At 31.2% G+C, this 23603-nt stretch overlaps 1 protein-coding gene across 2 annotated transcripts; it reads right to left on the bottom strand.

The window, feature by feature from the left end:
- Positions 1-1420: 1420 nt before the first annotated feature.
- LOC114409844 (protein MICRORCHIDIA 6-like) lies at positions 1421-15033 on the bottom strand. Of its 2 annotated transcripts, none has more exons than XM_028373479.1 (20): positions 14695-15033; positions 13388-13765; positions 13055-13129; positions 12910-12944; positions 12567-12645; positions 12334-12423; positions 12174-12249; positions 11604-11682; positions 10219-10347; positions 9433-9531; positions 9253-9354; positions 9026-9172; positions 8779-8877; positions 4272-4323; positions 4050-4161; positions 2747-2946; positions 2563-2669; positions 2246-2325; positions 1971-2013; positions 1421-1690 (listed from the first exon to the last, which is right to left on the bottom strand). In XM_028373479.1, the coding sequence occupies exons 2-20, from the start codon at positions 13755-13757 to the stop codon at positions 1598-1600; spliced, it is 2067 nt and encodes a 688-aa protein (XP_028229280.1). In that variant the 5' UTR covers positions 13758-13765; positions 14695-15033; the 3' UTR covers positions 1421-1597. The 2 variants fall into 2 exon arrangements, with proteins under 2 accessions (XP_028229280.1, XP_028229279.1); XM_028373478.1 differs by having other exon boundaries at positions 14823-15033.
- Between the last annotated feature and the right edge of the window lie 8570 nt (positions 15034-23603).

Genomic DNA, 23603 nt, shown 5'->3' with positions numbered 1-23603 from the left:
GTTAGACAATATTTAATAATTAATTTTTTAATATTTAATAATTAAATAATAAAAATCATTTTAACGCTAAACAATTTTGAATCTTACACAATATTCTTGCATTAACATACAAAAAAAACTTGGATTAAACAATACTGCAAAATTAAAGATCAATAATATGTAATTTCTTGTTAAAAAAATTTCAATTGCTTAGTCTCACAGGAGTTTTAAAAAACGTATTGGAATTAAACAATTATGTCATTTAAGGACAATCATCTCATACAAACTCAAATATTGATATTAATTTTATTGTTAGTAAGAGAAGAAAATACTTCAATATATATCAAAACCTAAAATCATATATCATCTAAGTTGATGCCACTTCACTAATAATACTCAATTACTCACTAACTATTTTACAAATTAGAGGATCCAAAACAAACAACATAATCAAACAATTTTGGAAGAATCAACTTTTTTTCTTGGCTTGTAAGAATGTAACTCCTCTATTCCTTGTTCACAACATGACACAGAAGAAATAAAATAATATAATATAAGTCACAACAAAAAAGACATATAACTTAGTATGACATATGATTTCATTCAACTAGGCATAAAAATGACACAATTTTCTGATTTGAAAGTTAAAATTGGAAATGTAGAGAAAAGGTTATTCACCAAATTTCATGCAAGATGTATTAAGTTGTCTTTTTGTATATTGGGAGGACTTGCACAATAGCTAATTGCGTTAGCTAACTTTACTATTCATTTTTTCTACCATTTGGTCAAAAGAGTTAACCATTTTATCCAAAAAAGTTGTTATTCCTTCTTTTTCTCCCATCTTTCTCTCTCTTGTGAGAATGTGTGTCAAAAGAAGTTAAACCTTATTTTTTTTCTGTACTAAAGCTTGATTCTTCTAAGTCTATGGTAGCCAATGAATGATATATGATTCTAAATCTTGATATATATTGAAGCATTTTTCTCTCTTACAAACAAGGAAATTAATAAGTTTTGTATGAGATGATTGTCCTTAAATTAAGTAATTGTTTACATTTTTTAAAATTATTGCGAGACTACTTAATTGAAATTTTTTTAACAAGGAATTAGATTGAATAAAAAATTACATATCATTCATCTTTAATTTTACATTATTAATTAATCCAATTTTTTTTGTGTTAATACAAAAATATTGTGTAAGATTCAAAATTGATTAGCATTAAAATAATTTTAATTATTTAATTATTAAATATTGTCTAACATTAAAATTATTTTGAATATTTAAGAATTTAAAAAATGATTAATACTTATTTTTATTCAATATTAAAATTTTAATTTTTAAATAAGTATTTAAAAATAAAAATTTAAATTTTATTAAAATTAAATTACTTTAGCCAGAAATTAAAATACAAGAAATTGAATTACTTCATTCAATAAAATATTTACAAAATAAAAGAAATTTAAATCAAGACAATTAAAATGTGTATTTAAATTTCCTAGAAAATTTTAAAACCTTCATCCATACACAAGCAAGTTTGAAAAGACTGAAAAAGGGATTAGGCTATATACAATACAACATCACTTCTACAAAAGAAAGAGTTACAGCTACACATAACACAAACTACTCTTCTTTCAGGTCTAGGGACTTCACTTCAGCCAAAAGCCGTTTATACTCATCTTGAGCTTCTTGTATTTCACTTTTAAGCATCGTCACCTGTACAATCATAATTACTTCTTTTAAATGGATCGTCAAACGCAATAAAACAGATTTTCAAATAAAGGCTTTTGTTTTATTTTTGGTTGAGGGTGGAAGTCAAATACTTTTGTAGGTCTGGCTTTTAAAGATTAAAAAAGGGGAAATTTTTAAATGCAGCATCCTAGAATCCCGGTTCTCAATATATATAACGTATAATGTACAAAAACTGTTCTCTATGAATTAGGCAACAGGTATATGCAAAGTAACTAACCAAGCTTTATTACTACGTAAAAATTACCTTGAGATTAAGTTCTTCTCCTGTCTTTTCAAATTCTAAACATCTGCAGGTAAAAAGAGTGCAAATAAAGTTTACAAACACCATTTGTAATGCAAAATTGGAGGCCATAACTAAAGTTTGGTATATATTGGTAAAGTCAAAATGAGAAAATGAAAATAATAAAACTTGCATAGTGTTTGCCAGCAAGAGTTTGCCCAAATTTGAAGCCAATCCAACTTGCTGAAACAGTATTTCATACAATCCATCATAGTAACTGCAATTAGAAATATACTCACTTTGCATGCAGTTTCTTGTTTTGTTGCACCAAGTGCATAGTCTTTCGGTCGAACACCTGGTCAGCTGGAGTAGCAATGATCTACATAAAATGCAAGGATGAAGTTGGTGTTCAAAAACTTTTCAAAGATTTATAATGGAAGAATATGAACTCAAATGAAATCAAATACGAATATATTTGACAGAACATTGTTTGAGTTGTAAAATAAATTTGCACTATATGTTTGCAATGTAAATTAACAACAATATCATTGGAAAATATGCCTCAACGATGCGTACAAACAAATTTTAACATAATGATGAATAAGCCAAAGCAGACCTGTTTATTCTGACTGAAACCAACACAGGTTACATTCTCTGTCCTTGCATGTTTTTCCGTATTCTGAAGGTCTACCAGTTCATGTGTCTTCCTCTTATTATGAGAACCTGAATGAAGAAACATTAGCTAGATAAAATTGGTTAAGCTAATGATATAAGATCTTGTTTCTCACGAAAACAGTTACCTTGTTCGGATCTTATTTGCAGTTTTGTGGAACACTGTTCAGAATTCCCATATTCTATTTTTGTATTGACAACAGGGGAGCAACTTCTGTTCAGCATGACCGGTTTTTCTATAGCAAGTGGTTTCTGCATTGACGTAACCCTCGGTGGAAGCTTCTTCTTGTCCTTATCCTTATACCCAAACAATGTACAATGTGTGTCCCTGAAAAAATTTAAATAGAATTCTTAGAACGTTAGTTATGAGCCTAACTCAACCCCCTACAAAACAAGCTTGTAAGGTGAGGATTGTCCTCCACTTAAAATACTTAAATTTGGTCATATCTCAAGTCGATGTGGGATTAAACCACCAAACCACCACCTTCAAGGTTGCACTTCAAGCAACCCCCAAAGAGGCTACAACTAAGGCAGGCTAAGGTGTGTCCACAATTAAGACGGCCTTTCCAACACTCCCCTCACACCCAGGAGGGTTGCCCCCCACTTATATACTTTAATTTTGTCATATCTCTAGTTGATGTGGAATTAAACTACTAAACCACCATCCTCAAGGTTTCACTTCAGGCAACCCCCAAAATGGGCACAACTAAGGCGGGTTAAGCGGTGTCCGCAATTAAGGCGGCTTTTCCAACAAGAATCTTGGCATGTTAGATATTAATGCTTAAAATTAAAATAAAAATATTGCTTAGCATACAATCATAGTTATCAAACTCGAGAGTTAACTCGTAAATTGGGAGTTTACAAGTGCACAATCATGTTCCGAGTTAACTCGCTTTTTGGTAGTCTCGGAGTATAGACTTGGTAGACTCACAAGTTTAAGTTTGAGTTTGCTGGATTAAAAAATATAACCCAAAATATTCATGTAATGTACTACATTTTATTGATTTAAGTTATTTATGGATTATTTAAGTGTCATTTGTCCTTTTTTAGTTATTTAAGTGTTATCATTTTAAGAACTTGCATTTTGTAATTGTGTGAACTTATTATTAGTGTTTTCTTTGGTGTAGTTTGAACTTAGTAGTGATGTATTACTAGAGTTAGTTATTTTAGTATTGGGGAATTTGTGGTTTACTATTTTGCTATATTATGGTGTTGAAATGTTGATTGGTATGTTATTTATAGATATTTTATCATTTTTTATATGAAGTAGACTTGTAAGAGTCTGAGTCGAGTTTACCAAGCTCTCACAAGTCTACATCAGCTCACAAGTTTGATAACCTTGATACAATTATTTAATTATGAAAACCAAATGGTATGTTTCAAAAATAGAGCAGGACAAGCAAGAATAGAGATCACTCCAAAACACTATACCAGTATTCCCATGTCATCTCCTTCAATCGCCCTTCAAGCTTTTGAAACAGGGAAGTTCTCTCAAAATCTTGTTTGTTATGAGTTGGCTCAATAAAATCTGCTTGCAGGATTCCTAAGATTACCATAAAATTAACATAGTTAGGCACCCACACACTGCAGGTCCAGTAAATCTCTAAACATCACCAGATAGAACTTGGAATTGCATAGAAACATGTTACTCACCAACAACTCCTCTTCCCCTACTGTCCAAATAGCTTACAACCTGCCAAAATGGCTGGCATATTGAAAGGGTAGCAACAATATTAGAGAGTGGGAGAGTAAAAAGAAAAATAAAAAAGAACTGCTTGGCAAATCCATGTTAAAGCAACAGAGAATAAACAAAGTGATTTAAAATGCCTAATTTAATTTTACAATATATTTAGAAGGTTTTATTCAAAAGGAGAGAAAAGACAACTATGAGGAGGATAAGTCTTAGAATAAAGGTTAAGGCTTCATTCAACCCTACAAAATCGGCTTGTAAGGTGAAAGTTACCCCCCCACTTATATACATTACTTTGGTCATATCTCTAGTTGATATGAGGCTAAACCACCACCCAAGCTGCAATTAAGGCGGCTTTCCAACAAAAAGGAATCCCTCAAACAAGTAAAAAATATGACAACAATAGCCTTATCGCACTAGGTGAGGTTGGCTACATGGGTCACACGATGTTATTAGGCTCAATTAAAAAACAAATTCTCAAGGATATTATTCAACATAAAATCCCTTCTAATAATTTCCTCTGATGTCCTTCATGGTCTCCCTCAACCCCTTTTTACAAGGCTAAAATCATGCAATCTACTCTCCCCATTGGTGTCTCTAGACACTACTGACCTTTTGCATGTGTCGAAATCACCTTAATCAGTTTTTACATCGTTTCCTTTGATAGATATCACACCAATATCTTCTCATATATAATCATTTCATATCTTATCCTTTCTTGTGTAGCCACCCATCTCTCTTAACCTATTCATTTTTGCTAATCATACTTTTTCTCTTGTCCCTTTAGAGCTAACCTATTCATTCACTACCATAGAGTATAATTGGTCTAACAATATGATAAAACTTCCCTTTGAGCTTGGTAGGTACTCTGTGATCGGCCAATTATAATTATGTAAAGATAATATACACTACACACATGCACCCGAACCTCGACGCACAACACCCCTCAAGGTGACTGAAGCTACCAGAATATGAAGTCGTCATCTCCAACGAACCTCAACGACTTGACCAAAACAAACAACACCTTAACCTCTGACTAGTTCACCCTACCACCGTGGCAACTAAACAAGGCTCTTCAAGGTTAGGTAACATAACTGATACGGATAGAGATATTGCCATCCCCTGAATAAATCAAACACCAATGCTATTATCTGTAATTTTGTGGAAAAATTACAAAAATAGGAATCACTAGGACCAAACATCATCAAATGGGGAAGAAAAGCAATGTTGCACCTTGCACCAAGTGTCCAAAGGAAATCAGAGTAGAGCTTTGGGCTAATCTTAGAGAGAAAAAGAAGGGAGAGAACTCTAAAATTCCAAATGTGGCCTATTATGAGTGAAGAGGAGAATCTAATTTACACATCAAATGCTAACGGGAGAAGGAATATTGCCAAAGAAAGGGCCAATGACTATGTGACCAACATCGTCTCAATTAACTTTGCCACCAACTCCTCCATATTACCTTTCGCCCACAGGAGTCATAATCTATTCCAAAGATCCCACCTCCTCATCCTTTACAAGTATATCATCGACAACAACCAATCACCACATCCCCTCTAACACTACCTCAAGAACCTTATCTTCCCCATCACACTTTGTAAAGGCATATGCCCAATTCATAACCCTTCCTTACATTATCACCAATGTGAAGATTACAGCTATCGCACAATATTACAATCATGCAGCCTTTTCTCGAGCTAGAGAAGACATGAAATTGCCCAATTGAGATCAATGCGAGATAACAACAAGATCATGGGATTGAGCAAGCTTCTAATCCTACAAGTGGAGTTTTTTGGGTCAGGTTGCACGACCCAATTTGCCCATGGTAATCCTAATTTCCCATTTTCTAACTCCATCTCAATCGCATGATTGCTTTTCCCTCTCTAGCCTCTCTTGCTTTGATCAAAACCCTAATCTCAGCCTAGTAGTTCCCAACTTCATTGAGACTTTGTTTTCATCTATTTAACCTCTCTTATTTGCCCATCTCTATTTTGTTCTCTAGCAAGGGAGGTTGTTGATTCCTTTTGTGCTATATGTTCCATAAATGTTCTCACCAAACCATGACCTCTATGTTATGTTCAGTTCAATCACAATCTCTTTATCTTCTTTCATTTCCCCTAAAACTCATGGGTTCTCTTGGCCTTTATCTGAGGTATCTTTTATACTTTGCCTTTTCATTATGCTCTTATATTGATTGTTAAATTCGCCTTCTGTTATTTTTTCATAATTATATATAATAGGAAAGATTATCCATTCGATCTCTATAGTTGCACAAATTATACCTTAATCATATCCCTTTTGGTCCTTGTTACAAAATGGCAAAGGTAAAGTTTGTGTAACAATAGGGGCCAAAAAGGATCCAAAAATGCTTGTGTAGGGACTAAAAGGTAAAGTGTGTGCAACTATTAAGACCAAATGAGTAACTATAAATATAGAATAGACTCAGATATTAATATGTATACAATATACAATATTTATAAAATAATACCATAACTATAAATTAAATATTTTAAGTTTTTAAATTAAAGTTTAGTGATATTATATTATTATTATGTGTATTGCTAATTATAGCATCATTTAATCATACTTTGGTGTTAAATATATTTTTATATTTTTGGTAGAATCTTATGATCCATTTTCAATTCTACAACCCTCCCGCGATCCTAAGTAGGATCTTGATCTTGACAAAATTGATTGTCACTTTGAGTTGTCATCATTTTTCTCCTTTGTCTTTCTTCATAGTCTTTTGTGACAATGTCTAAAACTGTAGGTGATGCCATATCTCATCCTAGATTGTGACAAGCTATGCTTAATAAAATGTGTGCCCTTCAAGGCCATGGCACTTCGGACCTTGTGTCCCTCACGCTAGGGAAATCTCCTGTTGGTTGTCCCTAAATTTTTACAACAAAAGTTTTCCTTATGATCAAGTTGAGTGACTTAAGGCACATATAGTTGTCAAAGGCTATACACATCTTTGATTTAGTGCATGTTTGGAAAGTTGTTCACCTTACGTTTAAATCAAAAGTACCGAAGGAGCTGCTTTCAACAACTTACGCTTGCCTCAAACAAATGGTTATCCAAGCATACGGTTAGACTATGATGATACTCTCACCTATGGCAAAAATGGTCTCCTATCACATTAGTTTTGTCCATGGTGGCTATTCGCCACTAACCTCTATATCAACTTGATATCAAGAAGCTTTCCTTCATGCAATCTCACATAAGATGTTTACATGGAGCAACCTCTTTGATTTGTTGCTGAGCGAAAATCACTTGGCCTTGTTTGTCATCTATATAAACCTTTATATGGCCTCAACCAATCTCCTAGGAAATATGGTTTGACAAATTTAGCTTTGTGATTCAGCAGTTAGGTATGACTCAAAGTGAGGCTGACCACATAGTTTTCTGCTGCCATTCCATTGCAAGATGCATTTACTTGGTTGTGTACATTGACAGCATTATCATCACAAGTAGTGATCACCATGGAATCACTCAGGTAAAGCACCACCATTGCCATCATTTCCAAACAAAAGATCTTGGATGACTTTGTTGTTTGGTGGGGACAGAGGTGGCACAATCCAAGAACAATATTGTGATCTCCCAAAAAAAGGATGCAATAGACATCTTAGAAGAAACAAAATTGGTATGTTAAGTCTATGGACACTCCTATGGATCCTAATACCAAACATATATCAGGTTAGGAGGAGCCACTTTCAAACTCAAAGAGGTACATAAGGCTCTTTTAAAAATTGAATTATCTAAGTGCTTTTTATTATTCATAGCATAACGTTGCTACCTTTTATTATAATTAAGTCTTATAAAAAAAAAGATAAATATATGTAACGAAATTATATACCCCTAAGTAACTTTATATTCTCCTTGCCAAGTGCATGGCAAAAACTAGTTGGTAATAATATTTTGGCAAGGGCCAAGGCTATCCTGAAATACACTAATTTAGTATTCCAGTGCGATATCAAATATTTATTTTTCCAAAGTAAGGAAATTGGGAAACACGTTTCATATTGCAATTACAGGAATGCCTAAAAACATAATCATATGAGACTGCGAAATTTATTCCAATTAAAATTGAATTTTGAAGTGAAGTTTTTAGTTTATTTTCAAACTTGCTTTAAGAAGCAAACTTGATTTATCTTTTACAAAACCAAACATTAAAGAAGCTAAGAATCACAGCTGTCATTTTCAAGTGTGTTTGGGGAACTTCAATGCTCCCCCAAACATTACACAATGAGCAAGTTAAATGGCTACAATATGCATGCTTAATCCCTTCCCTCCCAACCCTAGAAAAGAAAAGAGGAAAGGTATCTGCTATTCTGCTTTACACAAAACATAAAATTTATCCAGCCAAATATTAGAATTTTCACAAGAATTTATCAATTAATCAATCACAAGCATTAATAAAGTAAAACTGCCTTCAACTAGGAATATTAGAAGATTTTGGGCAAAAATTACCAGTATAAGCCGATTTTTGTGATATACATTGAAACCATGGATATTGACTTGAGGAGCTTCCTTAAGAAATCCAATTGTTGTGACTGTCAAAGCTGTTCCCTACAAAGATAATCCAAATAATAATAATAATATAAAAATTAAAGGTGCACGAAATATAGCTAGAAGATATTTTTTACTCCGCAGCCCAAGATAATCTTTCCTCTCAATTGATATATAATTAAAAATATTCCAAAAGTTAGAGAATAACCTTTACGGATCCACCAATTACTGGTGCATATTTAACAAATTGAGGGAACTTAAGATCATCAGCAATGTTGTGTGGCTTCACAACTTGCCCTCGCAATATCATTTGAAAACTTTCTGGTATCTTCAAGTATAATATGGACATATATACCTGTGTAACATGAGAATATTAGACTCAAAAAATTCAACCTCACACAGCCACTTCACCATATTTTTCTAAATCAAGCATACATGTAAAGAGTAACGAAGCCGATTAGCAATGTGCTCCTCATTTACACTTTTCCAGGCTTTAAGTGTATCAATCTGCTTGACATCCCCAGCAATACGAATATCCTGCACATAAGAGGTACCCCTCATTAGCAACAAAGCAAGAAAAAAGAAAAAGAAAACTAATAAAATAACAAATACAACCGTAGGATCTGTATCAAAGTCTAGCTCCAAATTTGCATCATCATTGCACCACAAATTATAGATAATAACTTTAGTACCATGAGATCCAATGTCATCAAACTGCAGAGATGAATGTTTTCAAGTCAGAATAAGCTACTAAAACATCAAGATAGCAACCAATACTATGAAATAAATTAGTATGTTATACTAATTACTTCACAAGGATTTATTTGACCACAACTCATATCCTTCAAATAGCCCCCCATCTTTGACTAGTACAGCAGTAGCTATCACCTCTCAGCAGAATGATAAGAATATAAGGTTAGCAAGCAGATAAAATTGGCAATAAGAATCTGTAACTATGTGGTCAGGCACTACAACTAGAAGTCTCAACGATGTATGTGAGGAGTCATTAGAGGAGGATACCATAAAGACCAAAAAAACTTCATACAAACTGATACAGGACAGTGAGGACACACTTAACATATATGTATATACACAGAGAAAGAGAGAGAATGAGAGAATAAATGCCATTTGATGCCAAATCTCAAAGTATCACAACATAACAAATATACAATTATAATTTGGCATTCAAAGCCAAAACACTACAGTCCTGAGAAAAAGCCTAATTTAAGGGGACAGGAAAAAGGTCAGAACATAAGTCTCAAACTAAACTATCTATCTATTCATGATACTAGGCTGTATTGTCTACAATGGGGGGGAAAGAATAAATATGCCAACCATTAAGTATATTCTAACAAAGCCAGCAAATTATCATGGATGAAAGGGAAAATATAGAAAACTGACTTGTTTCAGAAGATCTGCTTCTGATGAATATGGTGACCAACGCAACAGCAAGGATAAATTAGACACAAAATGCTCATTGCCATTTAATATTTTCAATGATCCAGTTGATGTATCAAACTCATAATTCACCTGAAAATTGAAAAGATAAGTCAGTGGTGCAAGTTGAACCAACTAGAACCTTCACTGTAGAAAAGTTATCAGGAGATAGAGTATAAACAGTGCATCAATGATACAGACTAATGAGAGACAGACTGCCCACTAAATTGAACTTGACTCAAGAAATATCGACATCAATGATACACTCTGCCCATTCTGTACAGAAAAGGAGGAGGATGCAGGGCATTTGTTTTTCAGCTGTCACAGAATTAGGCAGATATGGTGGGAATCCTTGTCTTGGATCAACATGGTGGGACCTTTTTCGCAACACCCAAGTCAGAATTTCATGCAGCACTCGTTCTGCAATACACATCTTGGTATCAAGTCACAGAGATGGGTAATTTGGTGGGTGGTACTAACTTGGAGTATATGGAACCATAGAAACAGAATCGTATTTTCAAACGATAGCCCCAACACCAGTAAGATACTGGATGATGCCATTTTCTTTTGTTGGAGCTGGTTATGGAACCTAGAAAAAGGATTCGACAATCCTTTCCATCAATGGTCAAGTCATATCAGAGAAGGGTTTTGTAATTAGTGGAAAATAGCTCCACAGATAGGGATCACCAATATATACTTAGAGTTTTGGTTCTTTAATCCATCATGATTAGTTTTATATTAGGGAACCAAACCTCCACATGGGAGACTTCATTGGTGATTGTAAAAATCACAGTACAACTTGTACTGAAACTTATCTAATATATAATATTAATTTTGCGGATAAAAAAAATAAAATAAACAGTGCATCAATCATCATTATCAACTATCAAGGACCAACTCTCCCGAAAACTTAAGCTGAAAAGCAAAGGATCATATATCTCACATCCCAACCCCCCAACCCCAAATATTTGGGCTTGAAGCATGAACTATGCAGCAGTCCCACAATCTTGTGCTAAAATTCAACTTCATTTAGAAGAATGAGGACAACAAGGATCAAATTCTTGACCACTTGGTCATAAACCATGTCATAAAGATATGCTAAGATATCTAGCATAACATTTCTAAATTAGTTATCCAAAAGAAACACACACAAATGTACTGGCACCAATTAAAAAAGAAGGAAACTAAATGATAGTTGTCCACTATAGAGTCTCTAGAACCACAATATAGTAACAATCTCAAATTTTTAAGAATCAAATCAACACAGAAAAAAATTCAACATGCTATATTGGATAAAGTAGCATTTAAACCAACACCTTCAAATAGTGCAAATGAGAAATACAGCTTACCATGGGTACTACTATTCTGTCAAGCTGTGTTTTTATCAAATATGTATATGACAGAAGTCCAATGCTTTGAGTCAAAATCCTGATCAAGATAGAAACAATAAGAAAAACATTAAAATTTCATACCCCCCCCCCCCAAAAATAACTTTATTGTTGGCTTGTTGCAAAACCTCCCAGCCTTGCAGTCATGTCAAGCAATAGTCAAAAGAGGCTAACAGGAATCAGCTAATAAGTAATAATAATAAACTTACATAGAATGGATTGGTTCCTAAAATTGGAGAGCAGAATGCTTTCATTTATTAAAACACCTTATTATCCTCACATTTCTCCAAGGTTATAAAAAGGAAAGGAAAAAAGATGGCGAAGTTATTTTCAGCTTTTACTATAAAAAATCAATTTGCAAAATTAATAAATAGCCGAATAAATACTTCTGAGTGGATATGGCCTTCACAATCTAATTAATCAACAATAATCACACTTTCTTTAAGATAATAAGGTGATTGCCAATACAGGAGGAGACCCGTTGCACTAACCAACTTTAATGTAATATTATGTTCATTAGTTGATCCATACCTATTATTTAGATGGCAACTGAAGACTATGACATCTGCACCAAGCCTCATACTACTGGTCTTGAAGCCATTTCCATCTAGAACACCAAATTGAAAAATTAAAAAATAAATATGAAAGGGAATACCAATATGATAGCAGAAAAACAAGTCACAATCCGTACACCGTCCAATAGCAAACTGTGACTTCTTATCTGAAAATCCAAAACTCATGCAACGACGCATTGCATCCGGATCCATTCCACCACCATCATCTAATTGCCCAAGTGTCAGCATCAAATCAAAACAATTAGAATCACCGTATCCAGTGCAAATATGAACGATTCAGGCCATGAATTTAAAACCACGATAAAAATTGGTGCAAATATGTTCTATATGAGTTCCAGAAGCAATATACCTTGAATCAACAATGCTGGACTTCCATCCCTTGGATTTGAAGTTTTATCTACAATGACAAAGGTAGCCCCATTTTGGATCTATCCTAAGAATAAATGTTAACAATGCAACACAAAATAGGAACAAAAATCAAAAGTAAAATACAAATTGATAGCTTAAATGACAGAAAAAGCATAATACAATAGTAGCAAAAGACATTAATGTTTTAAAATAATTCATGCAATGTTACTATTAACAGGCATTGGCAATAGCTTAGTATGCTGCAGATGACAAAAGAAAATGACAGCTAATATAATGTTTAAAATATCATGCATTTCAATAGTTCAAACATCAGGAATAATCACCTCATCAACTGCATTATCAAGAAGCTCTGCTATGGCTGCAAACAGAAACAAAGAAAAAGATCAGCTCATGAAAAAATATCACAAAGGTGGTCAATTAAAGTAGTCATAAATAAGACGCAAGTTTATACAGATGGTAAGAACATACCACCAAATGCCCACTTATGCGAAGTTGCATTTGAGTGAAGGAACATGGGGTGCACATGTAGATAATTTTTGGCATCTGCAACCCAAAAAGTATACCAAAGAGATAAGAAGTCCAGAATGGAAAAAAGTCTTTGTACCTACTACAAGCTTAGCATCTAGCATGTGAGATCTGAAACTATAATCCCCATGAAAGTTAGGCATGAAGAAAAATATGTTAACAATTCAAGATGCATTTTTATAAACTTGTTGACAGAGCATTAAGTAGGGGAGTTACAGCCATGGAACATATTTAGAAAGCTATATATCAATCTGCCAAAAAGTTATATAGGATTACTTTGGACGGTGACTTTAGAACCAAGTCCATCATCATAGTTTCCAGCTTTCCAAAACTGCCTACACAGGGGTGCTACACCAATGGATGATGCATAAGAAATGCCTGTGTCATCAACAGGCGACGGTCCCTGCTCCAACACACTGGAGTTACTATGACCTGTACTTGGACCATTAGAACTTAAATTTTCTTCAGAATCTTGTCCAGTAGTATGACTTTGAGATCTCTTGTGCTTGGCTAGTTGACCTTTGTTAGTCTCATTATATTGTTTTGCATCCAAAACAAAATCTTCCTCCAACTTAACAGCTTTGAAAGCAACTTCCTTTTCACTTTCATCATCACTAGATAAATACACAACTTCTGTAGGGCCCATAATTACCCCTATAACCAGAGTAAATTATAAAACAAAATGAGTTAACATGACCGAACAATGATGTAATTAAAGTAACTAAAAAGAGCATGCAGATTCAACCTAAAACACATAAACTGCTAGAATGTTTAGTATACATCCAAAACAACTCTAAGCACAGCTTGTGGTTGAAAAGGAATTCATGTCACAGCAAAATTTTGAAACTAAGACTTGATCCATAAATGGTATGCAGACATACATCTTAAAACAAACATGTGGGAACAAGTACCATAGAAATCAAATTACAATGCTTGCATTCATCAAAAGTTGATACAGTAATGGAATTCACATCGGTACTAACAACACTTAAAATATTGAAAATAGTCAGTAATCCTGCATGGTTACTAAAAGCAAGAAATTGAATGGTGAACCTGTGTCACTTTCATCTGCAATAAAAATTCAATATCATTCTTTTTTTTCCCTTAAAATCATGGCAATCTGAAATCTCTAGGCATACATAACATGCCAATATATCTTCCACTCATAATACAAACATTTAATTCGAGATTTGGTTCAGTTGTAATAATAACAGTAACATTATGATCCATTAGAATCGAACTCGGATAACAAGGGTTTATAACAATTCACGCACACCTCTCATCCAACTGAGCTAGACCCTAGACCCCATTGGTAATAACAGTAACATGTGAAATTCAAAATTCAAGAAAAGAGAGCCTAGTCAAGAAAATCAAGCTAGTTTACTTTAGTTCTTCAAACTGAAATAGTAAATAGCAATTTGCACCGAAACAGCCACGCCCAAATGAGAAAGAAAATTAAAAAAAAAAAATCCCAATTTCCCAAAAGGAAAGAGAGCAGGCATGGGGAAAGGGAACAGCAACACAGAACGGTACTAGCGACAACTAAGAATTAAAAAAAAAATAAGACGAACTACGGAGATTACAGGCTTAATGAATCGTAGAACACAAAGAGCATAGAGAGTGCATGACGGAAGGTGGAAACGAAAGGAGCTGGTTGAGGGTTAGGGTTTTGTCGTTTTGAAAGAAACGCAGAGCAGCATATGTAGCTTACCAGAAAGAAAGAAAAAAAAAATAGACAAGGGAATGCGGAAGGATTAGAGAGGTGCTTGAGGTCGCGAAAATGAAGTGTGCGTGCTGGTCGAGATGGTAGGAAACGAAAGCAACCTCTCTCTCTCTCTCTCTCCCTTCCCGTCTCCTTCGAGCTCCGATGTTGTTTTCTATTTTTGTGTTTTCTCTTACTACTTCTCTCCCGCATACATAGGCTCTCAGCTTAGACCCTAGAGTCCACTGTACTGATCGTAAAAACTAAAAACTAATCACTTTATTTTTTATTTTTTTTTTGTTATGTTCTCACATCATTTTTATAATAAATATTCTTTCATTTAGTTATTTATTTATTTCAAGACAACAATTCTGTGTAAAGAATCCATAAACTATCGAGGTGTTAGAATTACTGGAATGGAGTATGCAGAAATTATGGAGGTGTATTAAATTGAAATTTTAAAAGATTATTTTGGTATAAAAAGGTTTTGAGAGTCTTAAAAAGAATTGTGTAGGAATATAATGATTTATAAGATTTTTTTATCAAGATTTTGTAGTTTGAATTTTAATGAATTTATTTATATCATACAAAATGGATGGTTTAATGTTACTTTTAATTTATTATGTTTTTTAGTTGTTTTACTTTGATATATTAAATTTTAAAAGTTTCATTATATTTCTTTATTTTTTGTAATGTTTTGATTTTTTTAAAATTTTTCCTTATAAACATTGTGGATTAAATTTTAATTTTAAAATAATTAACTTAACATAGTAGTGGTTTTTAACCGCCACTATGTGTAAATTTCAAATGATGAAAAACATGTATGCCAAGATCTACCAAACACCTATGAGCACAAACAAGAATGCAATAAACACAAAAATAGAATCTTGAATGTTGCAAAAGATGTGTTTGAAGTTAAAATAGGGACTATGTGGGAAAAAAACTTGGATCTGAAAAATAAAAACTCAGATCTAGAAAAAAAGTGTTCATATCTGAAGGAAGAAAAAAAAACTCAGATCTTGCACGTATTGGTCACATTATTCCTTAATCTTCACATTCTTGGAAATCTAATAAGATTATGTGAAATAAATATCCCCTATGTAGGGAAGAAGTTTTTTCATGCCTAGGAATCAAGATTCCCAAGAATCATGAATCCTAATAATCATGAAGCTTAAGAATGAACAAAATTTGTTTGATTGGTCGTAAATATAATATTAATATAAGTTTTATGAGAATCAAAGAGTTGTGTGATATTTTTACATGTTACTTTAATTATTTATCATGCTAATGTCTTTGTGGGAAACCTAGCTTGGGAAAGTTAGATTTCTACCTCCCCCATGGTAATGTTTTTGTTGGAAACCTAGCTAAAAACTTTTCCAATAAACATTCTTTCCTAGGAATGCTATACTTTTAAAAGATATACTAAACATGAAAACTAAGATTTTCAACCTAAGATTTCTAGGAAAATAAAAATTTATCCCCTATCAAACTCCCTTAAGGGTTTAGGTATTACCTTTATAGCACGCTTTCAAATAACGGAGAGTTCTCACTTAATTACTTAATATTGAATATGACAATGCCTCCATTCCGTCCACACGAGTAAAACCAAAGCAAGATCTTGGTGATAGCGACGATTAGAGATTTACAAAGAGTTCACAAAATAATGTGTTTTTTCATGCTTCATGTTTTTTAAAATATGCACTTCCTTATATAGAATACACAAGTTTATCTTAATCCACATGAAATATTTAATCATATCATGTCTAATCAATTATCTTTTAATTAATTCAAATCTTATCTTATTATATCAAATTACAATTGATCAATAATGATTAGATCATAATTAATCATATATCTCTTATCAACTAATGAAATCATATTTGATCCATTAAACTATTGACTAGATCTTATCTAATTTATTATATTTCATTGAGATTTCTTTAATATTTAAAAATTTCAATCCAATATATTGATAAATTAAGAGATAAATATATTTGAAAAAAAATCTTAAAATTCTATTTTATAAAGAAAGAATACTAGTTAAAAAATTAACAAAAAAATATTTTAAAGATAAGTTACATGCTTTAAATTTCCTTTCTTTCATTTTAAAATAATTACTACTAGTATTTTAGAATGTGTATTGCACAAAATAAATGAATATTTTATACTACTTAAGTTTATATTTTATAAAAAAAAATAAAATTTTATAAATATAAAAATTATATTATAATTAAAATTTGTAATAAATAAATATTTTAGAACATATGTTGGAAGTGGTTAGTCTTTGACTTTTTGCCAAGGAATGTCCTAGTTCACAAAAAAAAAAACAGATTTATGATAAATCATTTATGTTGTTATATATTTCCATTTTTAATAATGATAAACAATATTTTCATTTTTAATTATTGATGATTTCGTTTAAAAAAAATCAAATTTAAGTTAGAACTTTAGATATTAAAAATGATAAATTGAAATAGATAAGGAGTTAAATTATTCAATTGATATCAGAAATACAATGTAATAAATATCACATGCATATTAGAAACATATTTGAAAATATACATAGAGAGATAGAGTTCGACTCTAACGAAGAGAACAAGCGAGAATGTGAAAATAACTAAAACAATCTTTATATCAATATTAAAAATAAAATAATATACTCTTGGGATTAATATACTTAAAAATTTGAATTAAAATATTATGTAATAATCAAACCTTTAAAAGATTCACAAAACAAAAATCAAATATGTAAAAGATTTATCACATTCAAAAATATCTCAATTATCATGTTACTCTTCCTCAAGATTGGCATTAACTAGGGCTGGTCCTAAGATGTTTGGTGCTCTCGTGGGTCAAAAAAAATGATGCCCTTATCATCTATCATGATACAAACAAGGCCTTGACATTGGCGGTCAGGGACACGTGTCAAGTTGTGGTTATTCTAATTCCAGCCCAAAAATGTCACCTCACGCTACAGTGTCAAACCCGTAATTAATGTCAATTCTCTCTCCACCGTTTCCATTCTCTCTCTCATTCTCTTTTTTTTTCCTACCACGTTCTATCTACTTCATTTGCTCCACCCTTTTCCATTCTCATTCTTTTTTTTTCCTACCACCGTTCGAAGATGATGCCTTGGTGTTGTTGTTCTCCAAATGCCGGATGGAAATGACGGAGATGCCGAACGAAAAACTCAAAGGTTATGCTTCGTTTACCCTCTCTATATGTTTTTTTTTTTTCGATTTTTTTCATAGCATGTTCATTGTTTCTTCTAAAACTATCATTTTTATCTCAAAAAGCTTCGATTTTTATCTCTAAACTCCATGAATGTGCTTTGTTTTCCCTCTCCATGTGCTTTTTTTCAATTTTTTTCACATGTTCATTGTTTCTTCTAAAACTACCATTTTTATCTCAAAAAGGTTCGATTTTTATTTTCAAACTCCATGAATGTGCTTCGGTTTCCCTCTCCATGTGCTTTTTTTCGATTCTTTTCACAGTATGTTCATTGTTTCTTCTAAAGCTACCATTTTTATCTCAAAAAGCTTTGATTTTTATCTCCAAACTTCATGAATGTGCTTTGGTTTCCCTCTCCATGTGCTTTTTTTCGATTTTTTTACTGCATGTTCGTTGTTTCTTCTAAAGCTACCATTTTTATCTCAAAAAGCTTCGACTTTTATCTCCAAATTCCATGAATGTGCTTCGGTTTCCCTCTCCATGTACTTTTTTTTATTATTTTTTTCACTGCATGTTTATTGTTTCTTCTAAAACTATCATTTTTATCTTCAAAAACTTCGATTTTTATCTCCAAACTCCATGAACGTGCTTCGTTTTCCCTCTTCATGTGCTTTTTTTCGATTTTTTTCATTGCATGTTCGTTGTTTCTTCTAATGCTACCATTTTTATCTCAAAAAGCTTCAATTTTTATCTCCAAACTCCATGAATGTGCTTCGTTTTCCCTCTCCATGTGTTTTTTTTCACTGCATGTTCATTGTTTTTTCTAAAGCTACCATTTTTATCTCCAAACTCCATGAATGTGCTTCGTTTTCCCTCTCCATGTGTTTTTTTTCGATTTTTTTTCACTACATGTTCGCTGTTTCTTCTAAAGCTACCATTTTTATCTCAAAAAACTTCGATTTTTATCTCCAAACTCCATGAATACAGGTTCATTTTCTTGCTTTATCCCAAAAAGCTTTGATTTTTGCTTCCCTGTCTTCTTCTACATTTTCTTTTTACATGTATTTGCATTTGTATGCGCTTTTTCGGATTTTTTTTCACTGCATGTAGTTTAAATGTTCTAAAGCTTAGAACTTTGGTTTTTTTTTTGCTTTTGTTTCAGATTTGTGTCAATTAACCATTTTTGGTTTTTTTTTTCGAAAGTAACATTAACTATGTCCTTATATATTCCTTGGAATAGTTAGTCACGTAGGGGGAGTAGCCACGATGTCATCAGGATGATATTATCGGTTTGCAATTTTCACATGCATTCTATTTTTTATTTTGTGGTTTGGTTAGGGGTTATTTTGAACCAATTTGCTTAACTTCAATCCTCTTTTTGTGTGACATCAGTTAGATTGACTTCTATTTGTTTTTCACTTCCTCAGACTGAAGATTAACCAGTAATTCAATTAGGCCAAGAAAAGCTACTTCAATGGGATCACTCAACAGTCCATCATAAAATACTTTTTACCTGTTTAGTGAATCTGTAAAATAGGACATTTGTGTTGTAATTCTAATTTCTAGTTTGTTTTTAATAAGCATCTGAATCTTTTGTATATAAATTGTTCATATCACTCATAAAAATATTCATAGCCTAAATCCTGTGTTGTAATTACAACAACCAGTTTTACCAATGAATATTTACTTTTTATTTTCTATTTCCCTTTCTTTTTTTCCTATTGGCCCTTCAGTTAAAATTTGTTGATTTTTTTTTTTTGTTTTCCAGTTTATATCCGTGTCACATAAATGGAAAAAACTTAAAATCAAAACAAAGAAGATGTACACTTTAAAATTGAAAATGAAAACATCTACAATCAATAGATCAACAGAGATGAGTTTGAATTCAAAATCTAAGGAAGGGATTATACAAACAAGGCCATGGATGGCCTACATGTCAAGCTGTGGTTCACCGTAATTCTCGCCTAAAAATGTCAATTTGTGATATAGTGCTTTATTAAATGACGCATTTTTAATAAATAAAACGATGTGTTTCAAATAACAAATAAATCAAATACTAAATTAAACATTTAAAAGAAAGATGTGTTTCCAATACTCATGTTTTTCGAATACCAATATCTATGCTTTTGGATTACTAATGTTTTTTGAAAACCAACAACAATTATGACCACATGACAAGACGTTTGTCCTTTTTATTCATTTATAATTAAATGTCACAATATTATCGATGTACTTTTTTTAAAAAACGTAATTAATACACTTATTGATGCACTTTTTTATATTTACGTTTACCAATACACTTTGTTTTTGCATTTTCATTTCACGCTTCTCCATATTTCCTATTTTTTAATTATTTAATTGTTTTTGTCCTTTTTATTTATTTATTGCATTTCTTCTTTTCCGATATATTTGTATTTTCATTCCTACCATGACCATTTTAAATGAAACAAATTCAAAAGTATTGACTAATTTTTTAGTTAACTTAAGTTATATTCGACAAAACATTTTAAGTAGTTTTTAGTTTTTTTATTAGCTAAAAAACTCATTTAATTGATTATTCAGTAAATAAGTTTTTTTTAGTAACTTCTAACTTTCATTGGAATGTTAGTTTTTCATTTTTTTTTAATATTTTCTTATACTTTTATCATTTAATTGGTATATCCGGGTCACATAATCTTGGACCAGTTATAGAAATTAATTTATGGATAATAAAATCAATTTTTTTGGTTTAACAGTCAATTAAAAATATTCTATTAAGATACAAAAATAATCATAATTTTCTAATTAATAAACATATTCTGGTAGAACATAGAAACAATGAATCTTAAATATGACACTATTAATCTTCAAATTAATATAGACATTGAGTTATTACTAATTAATAAGTTCTTAATAATTATTTTTAAATATTATCATATCAATTTTAACATATTATTCCTAATTAGTAGGAACTTAACAATTAATTATATTTAAAAGTATATTTTGTGAATTTAAAAATTAAACAAAACGCTAGACAAATTTAAAAGACTTTTCCATTAATAGGTACTTAACAATCAATTTTAAATATTTTGTTAGTATATTAAAATAATCATGATTTTCAAATTACTAAACATATTCTGTTTGGATAGGTAAATAATCATAATTTAGACGTTGAATTATTCCTAGTTAATAGGTTCTTAACAATCAATTTAGAATATTACCATATCAATTTTAACATATTATTAAAATCATGTTCCCTTTTGTATTTATTTTTGTCTTAATCATCGCCAATTTATAAAAATTTAATCATAATATCATTTTACTTAACAATCAATCTTAAATATTACACTATTAATCTTAAAAAGTAATTTTGGCGTTCAGTTATTCCTAATTAGTAGAAACTTAACAATCGATTATATTTAAAAGTATGTTTTATGGATTTAAAAATTAAACAAAACGTTAGGAAAATTTAAAATACCTTTCCATTAATAGGTACTTAACAATCAATTTTAAATCTTCATATGAAAATAATCATGATTTTCAAATTACTAAACATATTCGGTTTAGATATGTAAATAATCATAATTTAAACCTTTCCATTAATGGGTCCTTAACAATCAGTTTTAAATATTCAGTTAGTATATTAAAATATTCATGATTTTCTAATTAGTAAACATAATAATTTAGCAGTTAAGTTATTCCTCATTAGTAGGTCCTTAACAATAAATTTTAAATATTAGCATATTAATTTTAACCAATTATTAAAACCAGGTTCACTTTTGTATTTATTTCTGTCGTAATCATTCTCACTTTATAAAAGTTTGATCAATTTTAATAAGCATGTTCTGTTAGGATATCAAAATAATGATAATTTAGATATTGACTTATTCCTAATTAGTTTGAACTAAACAATCAATTTTAAATATTACACTATCAATTTTAACATTTTATTCAAATCAGCTTTAATTTTGTATTTATTTTTGCCAAAGTCATTTTCAATTTATTAACATTTAATTAATAACCATATTTTATTTTTATTTTGGTTATTTTTCATTTCATTCTGAACTACTTGACAATTTTATTAGGATATCGAAATAAACATAATTTGCATGTTGACTTATTCCATTTTTATTTTGTTTTATCTTTGGTAACTAAAAACAATATAAGACGGCTTATAATAACCCATACTGTTCAACCAAACGTATTTCCAGATGAGATCTCCATCCTTTTCTTTGTGTGGTCTTATTTCGGTTACCATCTGTTATGTTCTATGAATTTTAATTGTAGATTAAATTTGGACGAAAGATTTATGCTCTGTAATTTTTGTGTGTGTATTACTTTCTTTAATTCATGGTGGAGGAGATTCAATTAAAAAGAAGAAAAAAGATGCAGTCAACGATTTAAAGGCACGGGCTAACACTACCTGATTTTAGTCATGTGCATCCCAAAGGTCCTCTAATAAAAAAGAGGAAAAAAATACAACCAACAATTTCAAGGCACGAGCTAACACTACTAATATCTATTTTTAGTCATGTCCATCCCAAAGATTCTTCAATAAAAAAAAGACAAAAAAATACAGTCAACAATTTTAAGACATAAGCTAACACTACTAATATCTTATTTTAATTATGTGCATTCCAAAGATTCTTCAATAAAAAAAAATACACCCAACAATTTGAAGGTACGGACTAATACTACTAATGTCTGATTTTAGTTATGTGCATTCCAAAGGTTCTTTCATGTGCCTTTTTCTCATACTTTTTATTAATGTTGTAAGTTCAATACCTTTGGGTATCGAACAATTTTTCAATTCCATTTTAATTTTAACTGAACAATTTATGGTTTGCTTTAATTAATTCTGAATTTATTTCGTTGGCTTATATTTTTATCATTTCTTTTTCCTGCCCCTTGATGTTTCATGACTTAGTGTTCTTGATGTTTCATAACTTAATGAGGTACATATTATTCAATCATGTAATCGTTTGATTCACATATTTTTACTATACATCCTTTCTTTTATTCCAAACAATATCAAACAATATATAATATTTACACATTACCTTAAAATTATGTTTTATTACCTACATGTAACTCAATATTAGTTTCAAATTCATATTTTATTTAATATTTTTTTTTCTGTCAATACTTAAACATTATTATTATCCAAATAAACAAAATTATGTAAGTGTGTACATGTAGTAATAATTTATATTTATGAAATCTCAAATATTAGTATGAGCCCGTGCATCGGCACAGGTGACTCGCTAGTAATCATTTAAATATTGTCCTCCTTGCACTTTTTGTTGCAAAACTCAATTGTCCTCCTTGATCGGTTATTGGTTAATTTTTTGGATCGGTTCAATTTTGAACACCCTTAGCTAAAGCAACCATTGACGCATAACCACCCTTTGTAGAAGCACAATAGACGTGTGGTTGAGGTGAACATGTAATATGGAGTGACCATCCTCGGAGTATACTTAATGAAAAATGACAACCTAAAATTACATGTGACTATTCTATTAGACTTTTTGATGATGTGACAAGTCAATAGATAACTAACATCGTTGTTTTATTATTATTTAACATTTTTACTTGACAACATAAACAAATAAAAAATAAAATTTAAAGGACTAAAATCAA

The sequence above is a fragment of the Glycine soja genome, chromosome 4, assembly GCF_004193775.1.
Source record: "Glycine soja cultivar W05 chromosome 4, ASM419377v2, whole genome shotgun sequence".
Classification (NCBI taxonomy): Eukaryota; Viridiplantae; Streptophyta; class Magnoliopsida; order Fabales; family Fabaceae; genus Glycine; species Glycine soja.
This window is presented reverse-complemented; position numbering and strand designations above follow the sequence as displayed.

Excerpts from the sequence above, each read along its gene's own strand:
- LOC114409844 (XM_028373479.1), bottom strand. The coding sequence starts at position 13,757 with ATGGGCCCTACAGAAGTTGTGTATTTATCTAGTGATGATGAAAGTGAA. Across the intron at positions 10,348-11,603 it reads ACAGAATAGTAGTACCCATG|GTGAATTATGAGTTTGATAC; the intron begins GTAAGCTGTATT and ends TTCAATTTTCAG. Across the intron at positions 2,670-2,746 it reads GCAAATAAGATCCGAACAAG|GTTCTCATAATAAGAGGAAG; the intron begins GTAACTGTTTTC and ends TTCTTCATTCAG.